At 45.9% G+C, this 19,532-nt stretch overlaps 1 protein-coding gene across 1 annotated transcript in view; it reads left to right on the forward strand.

Moving 5' to 3' along the window:
• Dnah8 (dynein axonemal heavy chain 8) overlaps positions 1–19,532 on the forward strand; it is a 233,474-nt gene that overhangs the window by 13,506 nt on the left and 200,436 nt on the right. The window contains exons 7-13 of the mRNA XM_028885049.2: positions 1,649–1,825; positions 5,098–5,211; positions 5,408–5,515; positions 7,849–7,950; positions 12,241–12,387; positions 14,607–14,804; positions 18,395–18,471. Coding sequence (XP_028740882.1) covers positions 1,649–1,825; positions 5,098–5,211; positions 5,408–5,515; positions 7,849–7,950; positions 12,241–12,387; positions 14,607–14,804; positions 18,395–18,471 — 923 coding nt within the window. The remainder of the gene's footprint in view (positions 1–1,648; positions 1,826–5,097; positions 5,212–5,407; positions 5,516–7,848; positions 7,951–12,240; positions 12,388–14,606; positions 14,805–18,394; positions 18,472–19,532) is intronic.

Genomic DNA, 19,532 nt, shown 5'->3' on the forward strand with positions numbered 1-19,532 from the left:
TATGTCTCATGGTAGATAGAGTGCTTGTCTAACAGATAGAAACCCTAAGTTTAGTTGGGTGGTGGTGACTCACCTTTAATCCCAGCACTCGGGAGGCAGAGGCAGGAGGATCTCTGTGAGTCGAGGCCAGCCTGGTCTATAGAGGGAGATCCAGGACAGGCACCAAAACTACACAGAGAAACCCTGTCTCGAAAAAAACCAAACCAAACCAAACCCTAAGTTTAATTCCCAGCAACACACACACACACACACACACACACACACACACACACACACACACACACACACATCAGGGAGGAAAGGGTTCACTTTAGCTCACAATTCCAGGCAACTGCCCACCCTTGTAGGGAAGTCAAGGTGGGGCATCTGAAACATCTAGTCATGTCGCATCCATAGTTAAGAGCGGAAAGGAAGAAATGCCAGCTTACTTGTGCTCAGTTCCCCCTCCACCCTCATGTAGCCCGGGATCCCTTGCCTGGGGAATGGTGCCACCACGGTGGGCTGGGTGGGTCTTCCCACATCAGTTCAGGAATCAAGACAATCACCCACAGACGCGCCCATAGGCCAACCTGATCTGGGCGATTCCTCCTTGAGTCTCAAGTGACAAAGCTGACGGGCACCGCGGTTACATTGATTTATGTACTTCACAGAAGCACAGGGAAGTTCTCATTTCTTCAAGCCACTGGTTACAGCTGGGATTGTCAGATTGCCCTCACACCAAGTGCGCAACGCTATCTTGGTTGACTTTGTGCTAACCTGAATACTGACCATTGAAGTTGAGCATATTTCATGGTTGCCTAGGCTTCTTCTTTGTTGATGTGTCTGTTCAAATCGTCTAGTTAGTTTTCTTTTGGATTGCTTGGTGGTCTCTCATTGAACTGCTGGACCTTACCTAATGTTTCCCAGATCTTGATTCTTTGTTGCCCCCCCCCCCATGTCAAGTCTTTTTATTTGGTAGAGGGTGTTTAATGATATTGAAGTTTGAAATTTTAATGATTTTTTTTATTTTGTTTTATTTTATGTGCATGAGTGTTTTGCCTGCTTGCATGTATGTGCACCACATGCCTGCAGGACCCACGGCGGCCAGAAGAGGGGGGCTACAGAAGGTGGTGATATTTTATCTGTGCTGAAATGTGGTGATATTGTGTCCCCCAATATATTGTGCACCCTAATAAACTTATCTGGGGTCAAAGAACAGAACAGCCACTAGATACACATAGAGACCAGAAAATGGTGGCACACACCTTTAATCCTATCACTTGGGAGGCAGAGATCCATGTGGATCTCTGTGAGTTCAAAGCCACACTGGAAACAGCCAGGCATGGTGACACACGCCTTTAATCCCAGGAAGTGATGGCAGGAAGCAGAAAAGTATATTAGGTGTGAGCACCAGGAACTAGAGCCTTTTTTAAGTTTTTAGCTTTTAGCAGCAGTTCAGCTGAGACCCATTCGGATGAGGATTCAGAGGCTTTCAGTCTGAGGAAACAGGATCAGCTGAGGAATTGGCAAGGTGAGGTTGGCTGTGGCTTGTTCTGTTTCTCTGATCACTCAGCGTTCACCCCAGTGTCTGGCTCTGGGTTTGTTTTTTATTAAGAAGACCTTTTAAGGTTCATGTTAGAACAGATAGTTGTGTGATGCTCATTTGCAGGTCCTTATTGAGAGTGAGCAGATGAGAAAAGAAGCTGATGATTCGGGTCCCCTCACTGAGCTGGAGCACTGGAAACGTATGTCAGCCAAGTTCAACTACATCATCGAGCAGATCAAAGGGTCCAGCTGTAAGGCTGTCATAAATGTGCTCAACGTCGCACACTCCAAGCTGTTAAAGGTAAGAGGCCTCCCGCCTCAAGACTTGGTGTACTTCAGAACAGCTTACCAGAAAATGACCCTTATCAAACTGCTTCTTAAAAAAGTTCTGAGATGTATTTTGAGTAGACACCACATATATATGCCCCATGGAGGCCAGAATATTGGGTCCCCAGGAGCTGGAGTGACAGGCAGTTGGGAGCCACACAGCCAAACTCAGAGCAGCAAGCACAGTTAACTGCTGAGCCGTCTCTCCAGCCCCCACCTGGCTCACTAAATAAGCTAGCTGGCTGGCTGGCTGGCCAGCGGGCCCCAGGTATTTGCCTGGCTCTGCCTCCCCAGCTCTGGGATGACACTTGATCCACCGCACCCAGCTTTTTTGACATGGGTTCGGGGGTGGGGGTGGTGGGGGTGGTCAAGTTCAGGTCTTCTTGCTTTCACAGAGACACTAAGCTGTTGCCCAAGTCCCACAGAAATGCATCATTTTTACATGTTTGTAATTTCGTACTTTTCCTAGACATTATGAAGTATACCATAGATAGTTTTAATCAGTAGTTATCCTTGCTGTGCTACAGAAAAACCAGAACAAATTCCTCCTGTCTAGCTCTATTGTGAGGCCCTTCCCAGTCTTTAGCGACCACCATTCCATCGTGTTCTGTGGCATTAGATGGTTTCTCTGTGCACAGCAGTCCCGTGTTTAGAAGTGTCAAGCTCTGAATTGGGCTTTCTTGTATACCACCATAATTCCCAGCTGATGAAACAAAGATTTATTTCTCAGCTTTGACAGGTTCATCTATGGAGTGCCATCCAGAGAAATGATCACTTTTATTTTGAAGGTGTTTTGGGGATTGTAAATCAGTGCAGACTTGCTGTGGTAGAGGCCAGCGCCGGGGAGATGGCTCAGCAGTTACGAGCACTCGCGGCTCTTGCGGAGGACCTGGCTGTACACGGGGCCATCCAGCCGTCTCTAGCCCTAGTTCCAGGGTGTCTGACATTCTCTTCTCGCCTCCCTGGGAGCAGCACCCACGTGGTTGCATAGACGTACCTGCAGACAAACACTGCACACATAAAATAAGAACAGGATGAACCTTCTGATGATGATGATGCTGCTGCTGCTGATGATGATAATATAATAACCACACAGAAAGGCAAAAGCAAAGGTTCTGCTCAGCATGCATTGCCCCACACCTCCTTTCCACTTCTTTCCCTAGGGATCATTTTATTGCTTTTTGAAGATTTATTTTTAAGTCATGCAAAGGCATGTTTGGTCTTCACGTATGTGTGTCCACCATGTGAGTGTCTGGTGTCTGCAGAAGTCAGAGGAGGGCACTGGGTTCCTTGGGACCGTAGTTAGAAGCAGTTGTGAGCTGTCATGTGGGTGCTGGGAATCGAACCCAGGTCTTTTACGACAGCAACCAGTGCTCTAACCACTGAGCCGTCTCTCCAGCCTCTCCCCTAGAGGTCATTCTGATTTACAGTTTAGCTTGATGCTTTCCGGGTTCTTTCCTTATTCTTTGTTTTCTTAAAGTTTATATTTCTCTGTATGAAAATGCAATAATGCTTTTTTTTTTTTTTTTGTAATATGTTTAGACAGTAGGTATAAAACAAATGTCTTTTAATCCTATCCTCTCCCTAGCTCTACTTCCCATTCTTGAATCTGAAAGATAACCCCAGTGCTCTGGTCTTCCAAATTCCCACCAGGATGCCCCGCTGCTGAACTCTGCTTACCGTAGTTGAAGGCTTCTCTAGCCCACAGCTCCACGCTCTCCCACATACTTCGTGCACACCAGTGTGTCAGGTCTTAGAACCACATGATCAGGGTCACTGCAGTCATGACTCATGTCTCTGACACTAGCTTCTGTCTCTCATCACTGTGAGGAAACCCTAGAATGACCAACGGAGGAAGGCTTTATCTTGGCTCATGGTTTCCAAAGTATTAGCCCATCATTGCAGGGCAGTCCTTGTGGAGCTCACAGTAGCAGGGGTGTGTGACAGAGGCTTTTTAATATGGTGGAGATCAGGAGGTAGAGAAAATATAATGGCATCTGTGGAGACCTTCCTCTACCAGCCAGGCAGGCCACAATGCCTAAAGCTGCAGTTCTCAACCTGTGGGTTGTGACCCCTGGGCATTGAGTGACCCTTTCACAAGGGTCGCCTAAGACCATCGGAAAACACAGATATCTATATTAGGATTCATAACAGTAGCAAAATTACAGTTATGAAGTAGCAATGGAAATAATTTTGTGGTTGGGGGTCAGCACAGCATGAGGAACTGTATTAAAGGGTTGCAGTAGTAGGAAGGTTGAGAATCACTGTCCTAAAGCCTCTCTGCAGTCTTCAAAACAATGCTACAAGCTGAGAGCCAAGTATGGAAACATGACCCTTTGGGCCACATTTCAGATTCAAAGTATAACAGCCCGAAAGAAAATGTTGATTTCCAACTGAGTCCATTTTGCTGATAAGTATGTTTTCTTTGAGTCATGTTCTAATAGCATGGCTCACTGTTGAAGACTCTGAACTATTATATAATGTCATAAGTACCCATCTTGGAAAGTATCATTTTAGGTAGAAACAGGTCCAATCCAAGCCTATAGACAGGGCATTAATTACAAAGGAATAACTTGATTTTTAGGCAATCATTTAACATGCTTATGACATCAAGCCTTAAGTTCCACAAGAAAAGGCTGTCAGGGGCTGGAGAGGTGGCTCAGTGGTTAAGTGCACTGACCTGCTCTTCCAAAGGACCCTAGTTTGGTTCCTACCATCCCTATCAGATGACTCACAAGCACCTGTAACTCCAGCTCAAGGGAACTCGCCACCCTCTTCTGGGCTCCTCAGGTACCTGCAATCACACACCACTCCATATACATACACATAATTTAAAAATAAAAGTAAATGATTTTCTTTTTTAAAAGAATTATTTATTTATGTTTATTGGCATATTATCTGCAAGTGCATTTGCACATCAGAAGAGGGTTTAGGATCCCACGGGACTACAATTGTAGACTGGAGTGAGCTGCCATGTGGGTGCTGGGAACTGAACTCAGGACCTCTGGAAGAGCAGCCAGTGCTCTTAACGACTGAGCCATCCCTCCAGCCCAAGCAAATCTTCTTCAAAAAGAAAAAATATATATATATATACCCATCACACATCAGTATTTTTTCAGTGTATGTTTGCTCAGGGAAATCAGCTTGACTTTCATGATTAAATTGAAGCCCACCCAGATGTTAGGATTGATAATTGAGTTTTTTTTTTTCCGATAATTGAGTTCTTACACGATTTTGATTCCTTAGAATTGGCGTGATTTGGATGCGAGAATCACTGACACAGCAAACGAATCAAAAGACAATGTTCGCTATTTATACACCCTGGAAAAAGTATGCCAGCCCCTCTATAACTACGACCTGGTGAGTATGCCCCTGAAGGCACAGTTTCTAGGGCCTGGGGGGATGGCTCGGAATCTAAAAAGTTGAAAAGTGTCCTTTCTAAAATTAACTTGTATAATTAAAGCATTTGGTCATGGCGTTTTACCACAAGCAAGAGGGAGCAAACCAGAATAGCAAACCAGTATGCTAGAGTTTACTTCCTGTGTCTCCATCTTAGGTCTCCATGGCACATGGAATACAAAACTTGATTAATGCCATCAGGATGATTCACAGCGTGTCGAGGTATTATAATACATCAGAAAGGATGACCTCTTTATTCATCAAGGTGAGCTGCTTTTACGGTTACGGTGGTTGTGATTGTCGTGTGTGTGTAGACTGTGTGTGTGTGTGTGTGTGTGTGTGTGTGTGTAGCAGGGTGCCACCGTGCTACAGCAGCTTGTGGAGGTCAGAGGACAGCTTTGCAGGGTCTGGTTCTCCCCTTCTGCCTTTACCTGTGTCCCTTGGATAGAACGCAGGTTGCCTGGCTCTCGAGGCAAGGGCCTTGACTTGACGAGCCCTCTCGCCAGCCCATCACGGTGAGTTTCTAATGGAATTCACACACACGGTCCTGTGAAGCAGTTCATAATTCCTTCCCTTCGAGCCACGGGAGGGAGTTGGGAGGTTTGGGTACTCTCAGAGATCACGTGGGGGTAAGGGTGGGGTGGGGTGGGGGTGTCAGTTGGAGTCAGTTGTACTTCATAGTAGTAATGAGTGCCTTTCTCCTGTCAGAGGTCAGCCTCAGGCTTTTTACTTAAAGGTAGCCATCCTCTTCAATTTATCCATTCCAAGTACTTTCGAGTCTACCCAGTAGATGAGACTTTGGTTTGTTTTAAATGCTCATGTTGCATCATGTGGGTAATTATTTTAAAGACTTTTTAAAAAAAAATTATCCGCCGGGCAGTGGTTGCGCACGCCTTTAATCCTAGACTTGGGAGGCAGAGTCAGGCGGGATCTCTGTGAGTTCGAGGCCAGCCTGGTCTACAGAGCGAGATCCAGGACGGGCACCAAAATTACACAGAGAAACCCTGTCTTGAAAAAAACCAAAATAAATAAATAAATAAATAAATAAAAAAAAAAATAAAAACATTATCCAGGAAACATTAGAAGAGAATTGAACTAGATGTGTAAAAGCACATGTCAGTTTTATACAAGGAAATAGGGATCTAGCTACACACTGCACCCCAGGTGATCATGGGAGTCCTCTCTGCCCTTTTGCTTCCTTCTTGCTACCGAAGTTCCAGGTTGAGATCATTCTTGATTCAGGATTATTAACATTTTTTTTTTCAACATTGTGAACCAGAACATTATGGTTGGTTTGTAATGTCAACTTGACACAAGCTAGGGTTGTCTGGACTCTTACTGGAGAAATAGCTCTATAGGATTGGCCTCTGGCAAGACTGTAGGGTATTTTCTTGATTATTGGTTGATGCGGGAGGGCACAGCCCACGGGGGTGGAGGGGGTGCCGTGGTGCTACCCCTGGGCTGGTGGTTCTATAAGGAAGCAGGCTGAGCAAGCCATGAGGAGCAAGCCGGTAAGCAGCACTCCTCCATGACCTCTGCATCAGCTCCTGCCTCCTTCCCTGACTCTCCTCACTGATGGACTGTGACGTGGACATGTAAGCTGAAATAAACCCTTTCCTCCCCAAGTTGCTTTTGACCATAGTGTTTTCTCACAGCAATAGAAACGCTAGCCGAGGAGACTATTCAGACTGACAAATAAGTTTCTTTGATCACTAGTGGTTTGTGATTTGCTCATCAGCAGGTAAAGGCATTTGCCACAGAACCAAGTTCAAGTTGCTCTAAGTTCACCGTGTGTCACCACGACTGAAGCTGAACTCATATTGTTACCCATCTGTAAAATTTCCCAGAATGATCACCCTTTCCAAGTCTGGGTTTGGGTTTCCTTTAGACACTTCCTGCATGCCGGTGTATGTGATCTTGTGTGCATTGTGCAGTTGAAAATTCCTCCTTGTTCACTGTCTATACTGGACACCATTTCTTCCTCCCCTCTCCCTCCCCCTTTCCTCTTTCTCTGCCTTTCTCATTCTCTCTCTCCCTCCCACCTCTCTGCTAAGGTCCCGGTTTTCCCAAGCTGGCCTCAAATTCTCTTATGTAGTAGAGGACATGGATGACCTTTAACCTCTGATCTCCTGCCTTCGCCTCCTGAGTGCTGGGATCACAGGTTTTAAGTGATGTTCACAGTGGAACCCAAGGCCTTGGGCATGCTAGGCAAGCGTTCTACCATTGGTCTACATTCCTTCTCCTAACCATCTTATGAAGGCTACCCTCCCTTACTTTGGACTAGATCAGGACCTAAACATGTGTACTAGACAGATGGAAAATGAGGTTGGCTTTGGGACTCATGGCCCCAGTGACAGAGACCTAATTGCAGTAGGTAAACGTGACTTTGGATTTTCTTTATTTTGATTGGATTTGTGTTTTTTTTTTAATTTTGTGATTTATTTACTCTATAAGCTTATTATTTATCATTATACTTGTCACATTATTGATCATATATATTATTATTTATCATTCTACCTGTCACATTATTTATCATATGTATATTATGTTTTTAAAAGTCATTTACCTCCAGCTACCTTGCACCTTCCTTTATTTTAGGTAACAAATCAGATGGTGACAGCGTGTAAAGCATACATTACCGACGGAGGAACAAACCACGTGTGGGACCAGGAAACACCAGCCGTCCTAAAAAAGATCCAGGTTCGTACAAAATATTTCCTTTTCATAAGGCAAAGTCCTCACCGGCCAGTTCAGTGGCGTTCACTTTGTTCATTCATGAAACATGGTTCGCTTGGAAGCGGTCATGAGCGGAGTAGTGTGAGAATATGAAAAAGGGTTGTGGTTGATACATTGCTCCGATGGGGCTTGACGGCTCGGCCGTGCAGAGTGCTGTAACTCATTTCGGAGGGTCCGAAGCCTTCACCCCTGTGGGAACCCCCTCCCCACAATGAAAAATAAAAAATAAGTCTTTTACGTGTCACTGTGGCAGTGAGAGGGGCAGGTTAAAGCGGAGGGAGAGCTGGGGAGACGGACGGGCTCCAGCAGGGTTGTAGCGCTAGCCTGTCAACGCTCACCTATCCTACAGAGGCAGGGATGGGTGCCCCACCCCAGACCCCTCTCCCATGCCCCCTCCAAACAAAGACAAGTGTCTGTGATCAAATTGCGAAAGAGAAACAGGAAACTGAGCCTTGTAGCCTAGAAGTGTGGAGAAATTGGGCTAAGGATGCAGCTACCTAAGCATGTGTGAATGAATCTCTGGGTCCCATCTCAGGCACAAATCCAAGGAAGCACGAAGGCACATGCCGGTACCCCAAGCACTAGGGTAGTAGAGATGGGAGGATCGGGAATTCAAGGTCAACCTTGGCTACACACGGAGTTTGAGGCCAGCCTGGGCTGCACAAGATCCTGTGTCAAAGTACATCAATAAAAGGTGGAGAAAACGATGGCCAGAGGTGGGAAGTGTTCGGAGGACTCTTCCGCAGTTACCTGGTGAGGTTGCAAGCATCTCTGCTCCCTGCATGTGGTCCAGACGGAGTTATTACCAATCATATGGACACAGATTCTTTTCCTGGTGTCAAGAGCACTAATCGACAAGGAATCGTCAAACACCGAGCCTTCAGAAGAAAGCCAGAAGAAAAACAACTCGCAGTAACTTACAAAAGAGCTCGGCCTAAGGTGCCCAAGGCGACAGGAAGACGCCTTCAAGACGACTTGGAAGTCCACACACAGCTTTCACCTTTTGACAGCAGAACACAAGCTTTTGGAAGAAGCTTTGAAATGTGTTCAGAGAATACACTTAAAAGGTGGTGAAGAGTAAAAAAAAAAAAAAAAATGATAATAAAAGTCGCACCTTCGAGGACAAGACCATTCATCAGAAGGGATGTGCCGAGCCAGTTAAGACACGGAGTGTCAGTGAGCAAGAAAAACAATTCTCAGAAAAATGGAAATGCTCCAGAGCCAGCGCTGAGGGCAAGGACAGCCAAGAAATAGCTGAATGACTGTCTTAGTTAGGGTTTCTTTCTTTCTTTTGGGGGAGGTTTATTAAGGGGAGGGGAGTGAAGGGGCAGAGAGGGGGGCAGAGACAGGTCCCTGGGGATGAGAGCGAGGGAAGAGAGGGATGAGAGGTGGGTAAGGCCCTCCTTTTATAAGGAAACGTAGCGAATGAACACTCGGGGTACTTTTGGTGGCTGCAGCTGAGGATATCTCCTGTCAGGACCCTAAGGGCAGGCCAGTACAGATGTCTAAATGCGAACATTCCTCCCTTTTGTTTATTATAAAAAGATGAGGTGTTAGAAAGGGGTAGCAGGTGAGGCGGGATGAGGGCGCCATGTTCTCAAGACTGCTTCCTGCTGGCCTGGGGGGCATCAGTCATCTTTGGGGGACCTGAGAAAACTAGGGTGCTGGCCATGTCCTGGGGTCGCTGGCTGTTTCACTTTGCTGTCCAGGCTCTGTGGAACTGTCTGGCACCTCTTGGACCTGGCAAGTTGCTGTTCGAGGTAGATCCAAGTGCACTCCCTGGAGCTCACAAGAAATCATGATGAGGTCACCAGCCAAGGTGAAGGAGAGCCATGTGATTGCCGTTGTCCGTGTTGGAGAGTCCCAAGGCTCCATTAGGTGGGAAAGTCGGGCTGTGGCAGGCACCCCTCAGACTGCCGGGAGAGCCTGTCTGAGTCACAGCACCAAATGTTGTATTTTAAAAATGGCAGGAAGGAGTCACCCTGTACAACAGGGCACACGTGGGAGGTTTATTGAGGGCAGAGAAAAGGGCAGAGAACGGTCCTTGGGGATGAGAAGGAAGAGAAAGAGAAAGAGCTAGTTAGGGTTTCTATTGCTGTGAAAAGAAAGATACCATGACCATGGTAACTCTTGTAAAAGAAAACATTTAACTGAGGCTGGCTTATAGGTGTAGAGGTTTAGTCTGTTATTGGCATGGTGGGGAGCATGGTGGCTCACAGGCAGATGTGCTAGAGGTGCCGGGAATTCTACATGTGGACTGGCAGGCAGCAGGAAAAGAACTGGCTAGAGCTTCTGAGACCTCGAAGCCTACCCACCTCCTCCGACCAAGCCACACCTCCTCCGACCAAGCCACACCTCCTCCGACCAAGCCACACCTCCTCCAGCCAAGCCACACCTCCTCCAGCCAAGCCACACCTCCTCCAACCAAGCCACACCTCCTCCGACCAAGCCACACCTCCTCCAGCCAAGCCACGCCTCCTCCAGCCAAGCCACACCTCCTCCAACAAAGCCACACCTCTCCCAACAACGCCACACTTCCTAATGTCACTCCCTAAGCATTCAAATATGAGTCTATGGGGGCTATCTTATTAAAAGCACCACATTGAGAAACTGCTGTGTGTGTATTTGAAAAATAAAAGTAGCCTAGAAATGAGAGTGCATACCGTTAATCCTGGCATTCGGGAGGCAGAGGCAGGTGGAGGCCAGCCTGGTCTACATAGCAAGTTCTAGGTCAACCAGGACTATGCAGTGAGACTCTTGTCTTTTTCTTTGGTTTGTAAGCCATGAATCGCTTTTTTTTTTTTTTTTACTCAATCTGTTTCTATCTTTTTTTTTTTTTTTAACATTCTTTTTTGAGACTCTGTCTTAACAAAACAAAACAAGCTGTCAATGCAAAATCTTTATGTTGTGCATTCATGGACGGAACAAATGCCGGTGCAGACCACGTGGGGATGCACGCCTGTACCACCCAGGAGGCTGAGTCAGGTAGACCATAGGTTTGAACCCAGAACAGGCTATGTAGTAAGAGATTATCACAAACAGCAAAAAATAGCACGCTGGTGCAAATACAGATGCCAGCTGAATACAGAGATCTTCAAAGACAATTTCCTGGCCTCTTGGGGATTTTATGATTTTTTTCTTTTCCTGAGAATTTTATACATGAATACAATGAAATATGATGGCATCTGCTCACCCCACCCCCCATTTCCCCTCCAACCTCCTCCATTTTCCCTCCAACATGTCTTCTCCCAGCTTCTTGTGTTTTGCTTTTGTTTTTCTTCATTTCTGACCCACTAAGTCCGGTTAGTGCTGCCCAGATGTGCGTGGGCGTGAGGCCATCTCCAGCAGCCTGGGAACTCTACTGTGGCCACATCCTTCTAAAACACTGAATCCCCGCCCCCACTACAACAATAGTTCTTCTGAGGGGTGGGGGTTGGAGCCCACCTGCCCCACGGATGCCTGAATTCTAGCTGACTTGATCTTGTGCAGGGAACCGCAGCTGCTGAGAGCCGAGGAATGCCGTGGCCATGCCTTGTCCGGAAAACAGCCCTTCACAGCGTTCCTCCTGTCTTCCTGCTCTTGGGTTCTCTTACCTCCTCTTCCTCCGTGTTCCCTGAGCCTTGGCTGGGGAAGGGGGTGCTGATACAGGTGCCCCCTTTAGGACTGAGCGCCCAGCCTCTTATCTCAGCATCCGACCATTCTGCAGCTCTTCACGGCACAGAGAGGCTCCTCTGGCCCATGTGTCTATGAGTGGAAACACGAATAATTAGAAGGCTACTTGCCAGCATGAGATTGCACTTAATTAGCCGTGAAGGTATAAGACCAAAAGCTAATGTCATACTTTAGTGCGGGGTGAGCTAGGGGGAAATAGTGAGAAAGGAGAGATGAAAATAGAATGTGTATTCAAAAAGCTGTATTTTTTTTTTTTTTTTTTTTTTTGGGGGGAATGGCTACTCTTAATTGGTTAGAAGTTCACTGAGTTGTGTAGTCTCTGAGTTGGGATAATTTTGGTGTGTGATTTTCGTCTTGTTTTGTTTTTAAGTTTGCAACCTTTTTTTTTTTTAAATAACAAAGTTTAAAATAAAAAACATTTAAAATGTAGTGTGGGTGTTCATAGGCTTTAATACACAGGCAGAGAACCAGATCATCTGTTACCAGTCTTGGTTTGAGGGGCTGATGGGGCTGGTATGATCAGCCTATCACCAACCTGTCACCCATCACCCTCCTGCTTTTTTTCTTTCTATTCTCTTGTAGGATTGCATTTTTCTCTTCAAGGAGTATCAGGCATCCTTTCATAAGACAAGGAAGCAGATCTTAGAATCCTCGGGGGAGAAGTCTTTTGAGGTTTCAGAAATGTATATATTCGGAAAATTTGAAGCCTTCTGTAAGAGACTGGAGAAGGTAAGCATTCTGCAGTCACAGGACCCCACCCTAACCCACACAGTGCTGGTGTTTTGGGTGTGGGTGAAGATCACTGTCTCAGGTCTCTGCCTGGGTTGACCCAATTCATCCAATTAGGTTACTCACCTATCACTGCATTTGTTTGAACTGATCTTTTTTCCCTCCAATCCCGGGCTCGTGACTTGTGCCCTCACAAAGGCCGTTGCAAACTTTCACCTCTCCCGAGACCTCAATTCTTCTTACAGGCTAGCTCTTGAACTTGAAGGCCTGTGCTTTCGACCACAATATTAAGCTTGAGAAAAATGTGTGCAGCTGGCGAGCCCCATAAATGTGCAGTATCTGGAGGTGTAGACGCCGGTCTTTCAGGACCAGTATGCGAGATGTATTTCTGAACAGTGTGTATGGGAAACCTTTGCTGGACAGACAGCTGCCGGAGACTCCTCACCTCTGACTTCAGTTGTTAGGACTGACTGAGTAGGAATGATATTCCTCAGAAGGCTATAGGGAACCCACACTAAAGGCTCCCTGGTGTCAGTCTTTGTGGGGATCTACAAAGATACCCTGGGGCTGGAGAGATGGTTTTGGTAAAGCACTTACTGAGCAAGGGTAAGGACCTGGGTGAGGCTAGCTAACCACCCTGTAAATGTTGGGCATGGTGGTGCTTGCGTCTAAGTCCAGGGCTGGTGGGGCAGAAGAGAGGTGATTCCTGGGGCTCCCTGGCCAGCCAGCCTAGCCGGTCAGTGGAGCTCCAGGTTCAAGGAGAGACCCTGCCTCAAAAAGTAAGTTGGAGGGGCTGGAGGGGTAGCTCAGCAGTTAAGAGCACATTCTGCTCTTGCAGAAGCCTTGAGTTCAGTAGCCAGCATCCCTAACTACTTTTCACTCCAGCTCTGGGGGATCTCATGCCCTCTTCTGGCCTCTGGGGGAAATTGCAGTCACATGTACATATCCACACCCACATACATATAATTAAAAAATAAATCTTAAGATTATATAGGGAAATAGATGTAACTGAAGATAACCGTATGAAATGAATTAAGCTAACCACATGAAGACAAATATAGTATGTTTTCTCTTGTGATGGTTCATGGATTTTATGTGGGCACATAAAATCATGTCCTACTTTCTGGCTATAGTAGCTGGGTGGTAGAGTCAGAATCTTAGAGGTTAGAATATCATCAGGCTAGTTGTGTTGACTTCCTTTACACAGTAGGTATGTGGGGTGTCTGTATTAGGAGATGGTCCAGTCAGTTCTTGTGTTTATACAACTCATGTAATATACTGTAAATTTCACATGGCTTGCATTTCTGAGACAATGGTTTCTGGAGATGTCTGGATATTGTACGGTTAGAATAGTAGTCAACCTGACAAGGCTGCTTCTGGGTTGACATGCACATGGACTGTGTGGGGCTTCTGATGGTCATGTCGAAGGACCAGTAGTATTGTCATCGTGGGATGTGGTATTTGGAGGATGTGCTGAGGAGAGGCACATTTCCTTTCCCACTGTTGGACAAAAATAATCTCTCCATGGAGAGTTCTGAGCTGTGTTATTATTGAAAGCAGGACTCAGAGTGGAAATCACCGAAGGTTAAGAACTGCATCACTTGTGGATATGAGGGTTTTGTTGTTTTAGATTTATTTCTATGAATGAGTATTTTGCCTGCACATATGTTTTTGTACCATGTGTGTGTACCATGTGCACACCTGGTGCCCTCAGAGGTCAGAAGAGGCTGTCGGATTCTCCAAGAACTGGAATTATAAATGGTTGTGAACCACTGTGTGGGTTCTACAGACTGAACTCAAGTCCTGTGGATTTCCAGCCCTCCAAGCTTGTGTGTGTGTGTGTGTGCCATAGCCCATGTGTGTGTGGGGAGTTAGAGGACCACTTACAGAAGTCAGGTCTCTCCTTCCACCATACGGATCCTGAGGATTGAACGCAGATTGTCTGGATGTGACCATCACCTTTTCCCGCTAAGCGGTCTCACTGGCCCACTGCTTCATAGTATTGAGGCTGGGCATTAGCTCAGGCTTGCTCAGATTCACTGTTTGCTGAGGATGGGCCTAAATCCCCGTCCTCTTGCCACGTCCTTTCAAGTGCTGGGATTTGGGTACGAGCTAGCCGGCCTTTTTGTTTGTTTGTGCTCATGATTCATTAAAGTGCCTGTTCCAGAGAAAGGGACCTAAAAGCTCATTTCTTAACCATCTACCATTTCTGTTTGAAGATTACAGAAATGATAACCATTGTGCAAACATACTCAGCCTTGAGTAATTCCACAATTGAAGGAATAGATATTATGGCTATAAAATTCAAAAACATCTATCAAGGGATTAAGAAGAACCAGTATGACATCCTGGATCCACGAAGAACAGAATTTGACACGGACTTCTCAGATTTTATGTCAAAAATCAATACTTTGGAGGTAAGTAGTTACACAAACTTGTATTTAGAAAAACAGGTTTTGGATGGCTGTGAGTATGACAGAAAGAACTTCCGGGCGTCAGCTTCAGAGAGACAGCTCATTTTATTGTTACTTAGGGTTACAGGTGGGAAGGGCTGATTGGTCGGAACATAGTACCTAATTATCATATGGACAGAAGAAAGAGTGAGTCATCCTAGCTTAGAGACACTCTCCAATGAAGGTTTAGACAGAGCAGAGGAAGCCCCACTGAGAAAGGAAGTTCTCCATTTTGTGCTGAGCTCAGAGAGCTATCAGACCTAGTGGATTCCCCAATACACGTGGGTGCTGGGAATGGGACCTGGGTCCCCTGATGGAGCAGCCAGTGCTCTTAACCGCTGAGCTCTCTCTCCAGCCACATGCACTTACTGTTTATTTGATTCCTCTTCTAAGTTGCTTTAAAGATGTGCAGGGTGAATAATGTTTTAAAACAACCTGTAAAACATTTTCCACTTTTATGTATATGTAAGCACACAGGCACACGGGTTTGTGTGGTCATGTGTATGTATTTAATGTACAAGGTGTGGAGGCCAGGGCATAACCCCAGGTGTCATTGACCTTTTATTTGAGAGAGGGTCTGTCATTGGCCAGGGTCTAGCTGGCTCACCTGTCTCTGTGATCTTGTGTTATGAGTGGGATCACAGGTACACACTGTCATTCCTTGCTTTTTATGCAGGCTCTGGGGACCTGTCTTACTTAGGGTTTCTATTGCTGTGAAGAGACACCATGACCGTGACTACTCTCATAAAGGAAATATTTAACCAGGGCTGGCTTACAGGTTCAAAAGTTTAGTTCATTATCGTCATGGCAGGAAGCATGATGGTGTTGCAGGCAGACATGGTGCTGGAGAAGAGGCCTAGAGTTCTACATCTGGATTCATAGGCAGCAGGAAGAGAGAGTGACACTGGACCTGGCTTGAGCATCTGAAACCTCAGAGCCCACCCCCAGTGACATCTGTCCTCCAACAAGGCCACATTTACTCCAACAAGGCCTCACCTCCAACAATGCCACTCCCTATGAGTCTATAGGGGGCGTTTTCATGCAAACCACCACAGAATCTGAATTTATGTCTTCCTGCTTGCAACCCATGTGCTTTACTGCTCATATAATTTTTCCAGCCTTTTCAGCTTTTTTTCTTTATGAAATAATGAGTATATCTAGCAAAAGACATACGTGAATAATCAAACATCCAAAGGATATTTTATGCATTGGCGTAAATGCCTTTACCTGGCGAGCTTTCTCACTGGCCTCTTTTTTCCAATTTTTGAAACTCAGTTTCTTGACATAAAGGGGAGAGAAAAAATAAGATTTTTGTCTCATTTTAAAAAAACTTTTGCCGGGCGGTGGTGGCGCACGCCTTTAATCCCAGCACTTGGGAGGCAGAGCCAGGTGGATCTCTGTGAGTTCGAGGCCAGCCTGGGCTACCAAGTGAGTTCCAGGAGAGGCGCAAAGCTATACAGAGAAACCCTGTCTCGAAAAACCAAAAAAAATAAAAAAAAAATAAAAAAAAATAAAAAAAAATAAAAAAACTTTTAAATTTGCATTACATGTAATCTTGGCAATATTAATAAGACAGTTCCTAAATTGTTATCACTCCTACAATTATACCTTCTAGTTTTGGAACAGGTTTCTGTTCAATTTCTTTTTAAATACCTATTTTTCTTTTATGTGTTTGTTTGCTTGCATATATTTATGTGCACCTCATGTCTGCAGTACCAGCAGAAGCCAGAGGGGGCGCTGGATCTCCTGGACTAAGTTAACAGAAGGTTGTGAGCTGCCATGTAGGTGCTGGCAATTGAACCCAGGTCCTTTGTAAGAGCAACCAGTGCTCTTGACTCTTGGGTCATCTCTCAAGTTTCACCCTTTTTTTTTTTAATCGTTGTTGTTGTTGTTGTTGTTGGTGGTGGTGTGTGTGTGTGTGTGTGTGTGTTACTAGGGATGAACCTTAGGTCCCATGTGTGCTAGGCAAGTACTTTTACCACTGAACTATCCCCAATCCTCTTTTTACCTTTCATTTTGACGTAGGATCTTCATTAAGTTGCCTAGACTGGCCTTGAACTCCCCGATAGCCAAGATTGGCCTTGAGCTTGTATCTTTCTCCATTAGCCTACTGAGTAGCTAAGATTATGGGCCCATATCATCAGCCCTGAAAAGTTAACTTATTTTTTTATTTCCCTTCCATTTTTGAAAATTAGATTCTGATATCAAGATATAGTCCCGTTATTATTTTTCATTTTTAGCTAGTTGAGTTGCATGGAATTTACTTACAAAATACATTGGGAGTTAAATATTCATGCCAGCAGGAATTAAAAATTTTGTTCTCTGAGAATTTTATGATTTATTAATGAAGATTATATATTATGAAAGATGTAAATTTTAGCTTTCAATAAAGTTAGTGTCCATACGATTTTTTTTTTTTTTTTTTTTTGAGGACTGGGGATTGGTTTATTTGAGACGGGGTCTCTGTACATAGCACAGGCTGGCATCAGATTTTGCTGTTTTCCTGCTTCTCCTGAGTGCTAGGATTATAGGTGTGTGCCAACAAACCCAGCTCACATAAGCCCTTTGGTAGTTATTAATCGATAATTTGATTGTCGTGTCAGTATTTTAACTTTCCTTTGCCAGCGCCTGACTGACTTGTGGGTGCAATTCCTTTGACTACTGATACCAATGCATTCCATGTGGAAAATGAATCTACAGGGAGCCATTTTTGTTTTTGTTTTTGTTTTTGTTTTTCGAGACAGGATTTCTCTGTGTAGCTTTGCACCTTTCCTGGAACTCACTCTGTAGTCCAGGCCGGCCTTGAACTCACAAAGATCCACCTGCCTCTGCCTCCCGAGTGCTGGGATTAAAGGTGTGCGCCACCACCACCCGGCTACAGGGAGCCATTTTAGTTCCATATTTCGGTCCAAGAGCTTGAAGTTCATTGCTAGGGATGGTGGGAGTCTTGGAGGGACATTTTCTGCCTCCTGTTCCTACTGAGCCACAGCAACAGGGTTTCCCAGGGCACTAGTGCGAAAGCTTACATCTTCTGACCCATGCTTACAAATGACAGACTTTTCAAAGAAAAGTATTTAGCATGGGCCCCTCACACCATTACACATCGCCTCAACCAGAATATCCAACCATTAACTGCAAATGCAAACCACACAAGGGGCTATCATCTTTCCAGCAGCCACACGAATAGACTAAAAGGAAGGTGAGTTTAACTTTAATAATATAATGTGTTTAGTCCAATCTATTCAGAATTTTATAGTTTTACATGCCATTCATTTCTATTTCATGAAGAGGTATTTTGCATAACCTTTGTGTGTGTGTGTAGGGGGGGTACTAAGTCTTTAAGATGCGGTGTGTCTCTTATATTTACCTACATCTCACTTCTGAGGGGTGACATTCAGTAGCCATGTGGCATGTGGCCACCACCGTGCATCCGCCCATCACTAGGAACTTAGGTGGTGGATGTGTTTGAGTCTTTAGGAATGTCGCTAATTATCAAACAAAACTAATTTCCTTCATGTTGTAAACATAACGCGAATGTCAACATTTTATTTTAGATCCAGATACAGGGATTTATGAACAGTATCTTCGGGAAGATCTTGTCTTCCCAGCAGGCTCTGCAGCTGCTTCAGAGGTATTTATTACAGGGACCGAATGAAGGAGGGTGGTTTCTCTGAAGGCACAATTTCAGACAGCTCAGGGGGCAAAGTGCTTGCTTTGCCACGGGGAGGACCCGAGTTCAAACCCCAGAACCCAAGTGGAAAGAGGAGAAAGAGGGGGAAGAAGGAAGCGGGTGTGGTGGGCACGTTTGTAGCCCGCCGTCCCTGGAGAGGGTCTCAGAGGCCATGCACTTCAGCTGAATCTGTAAGTTCAAGGCCAGTAAGAGGCCCTGTCTCAAAGAAAAGAAAAGGGTGGCTGGCACCTGAGGAATTGACCGCTGGGGTTGTACTCTGGGCTCTACACATACACATATGCATTTGCCCCTGCACACACACATGCCCCTGCACACACACATGCCCCTGCACACACATGCCTCTGTACACATGCCCCTGCACACACACATGCCCCTGCACACACATGCCTCTGTACACATGCCCCTGCACACACACATGCCCCTGCACACACATGCCCCTGCACACACACATGCCCCTGCACACACACATGCCCCTGCACACACATGCCCCTGCACACACACATGCCCCTGCACACACACATGCCCTTGTACACACATGCCCCTGCACATACACATGCCCCTGCACACACACATGCCCCTGTACACATGCCTCTGTACACATGCCCCTCCACACACACCTCTGTATACATGCCCCTGCACACACACATCCCCTGCACACACATGCCTCTGTACGCATGCCCCTGTGCACACACACCTCTGTACATATACCCCTGCACACACATGCCTCTGTACACATGCCCCTGCACACACACATGCCCCTGCACACACACATGCCCCTGCACACACACATGCACCTACACACACATGCCTCTGTACACATGCCCCTGCACACACACATGCCCCTGCACACACACATGCCCCTGCACACACACATGCACCTACACACACATGCCTCTGTACACATGCCCCTGCACACACACATGCTCCTGCACACACTCCTCTGTACACATGCCCCTGTGCACACACACCTCTGTACACATGCCCCTGCACACATACACATG

Source organism: Peromyscus leucopus, chromosome 16_21, assembly GCF_004664715.2.
Source record: "Peromyscus leucopus breed LL Stock chromosome 16_21, UCI_PerLeu_2.1, whole genome shotgun sequence".
In the NCBI taxonomy this organism is placed as follows: domain Eukaryota; kingdom Metazoa; phylum Chordata; class Mammalia; order Rodentia; family Cricetidae; genus Peromyscus; species Peromyscus leucopus.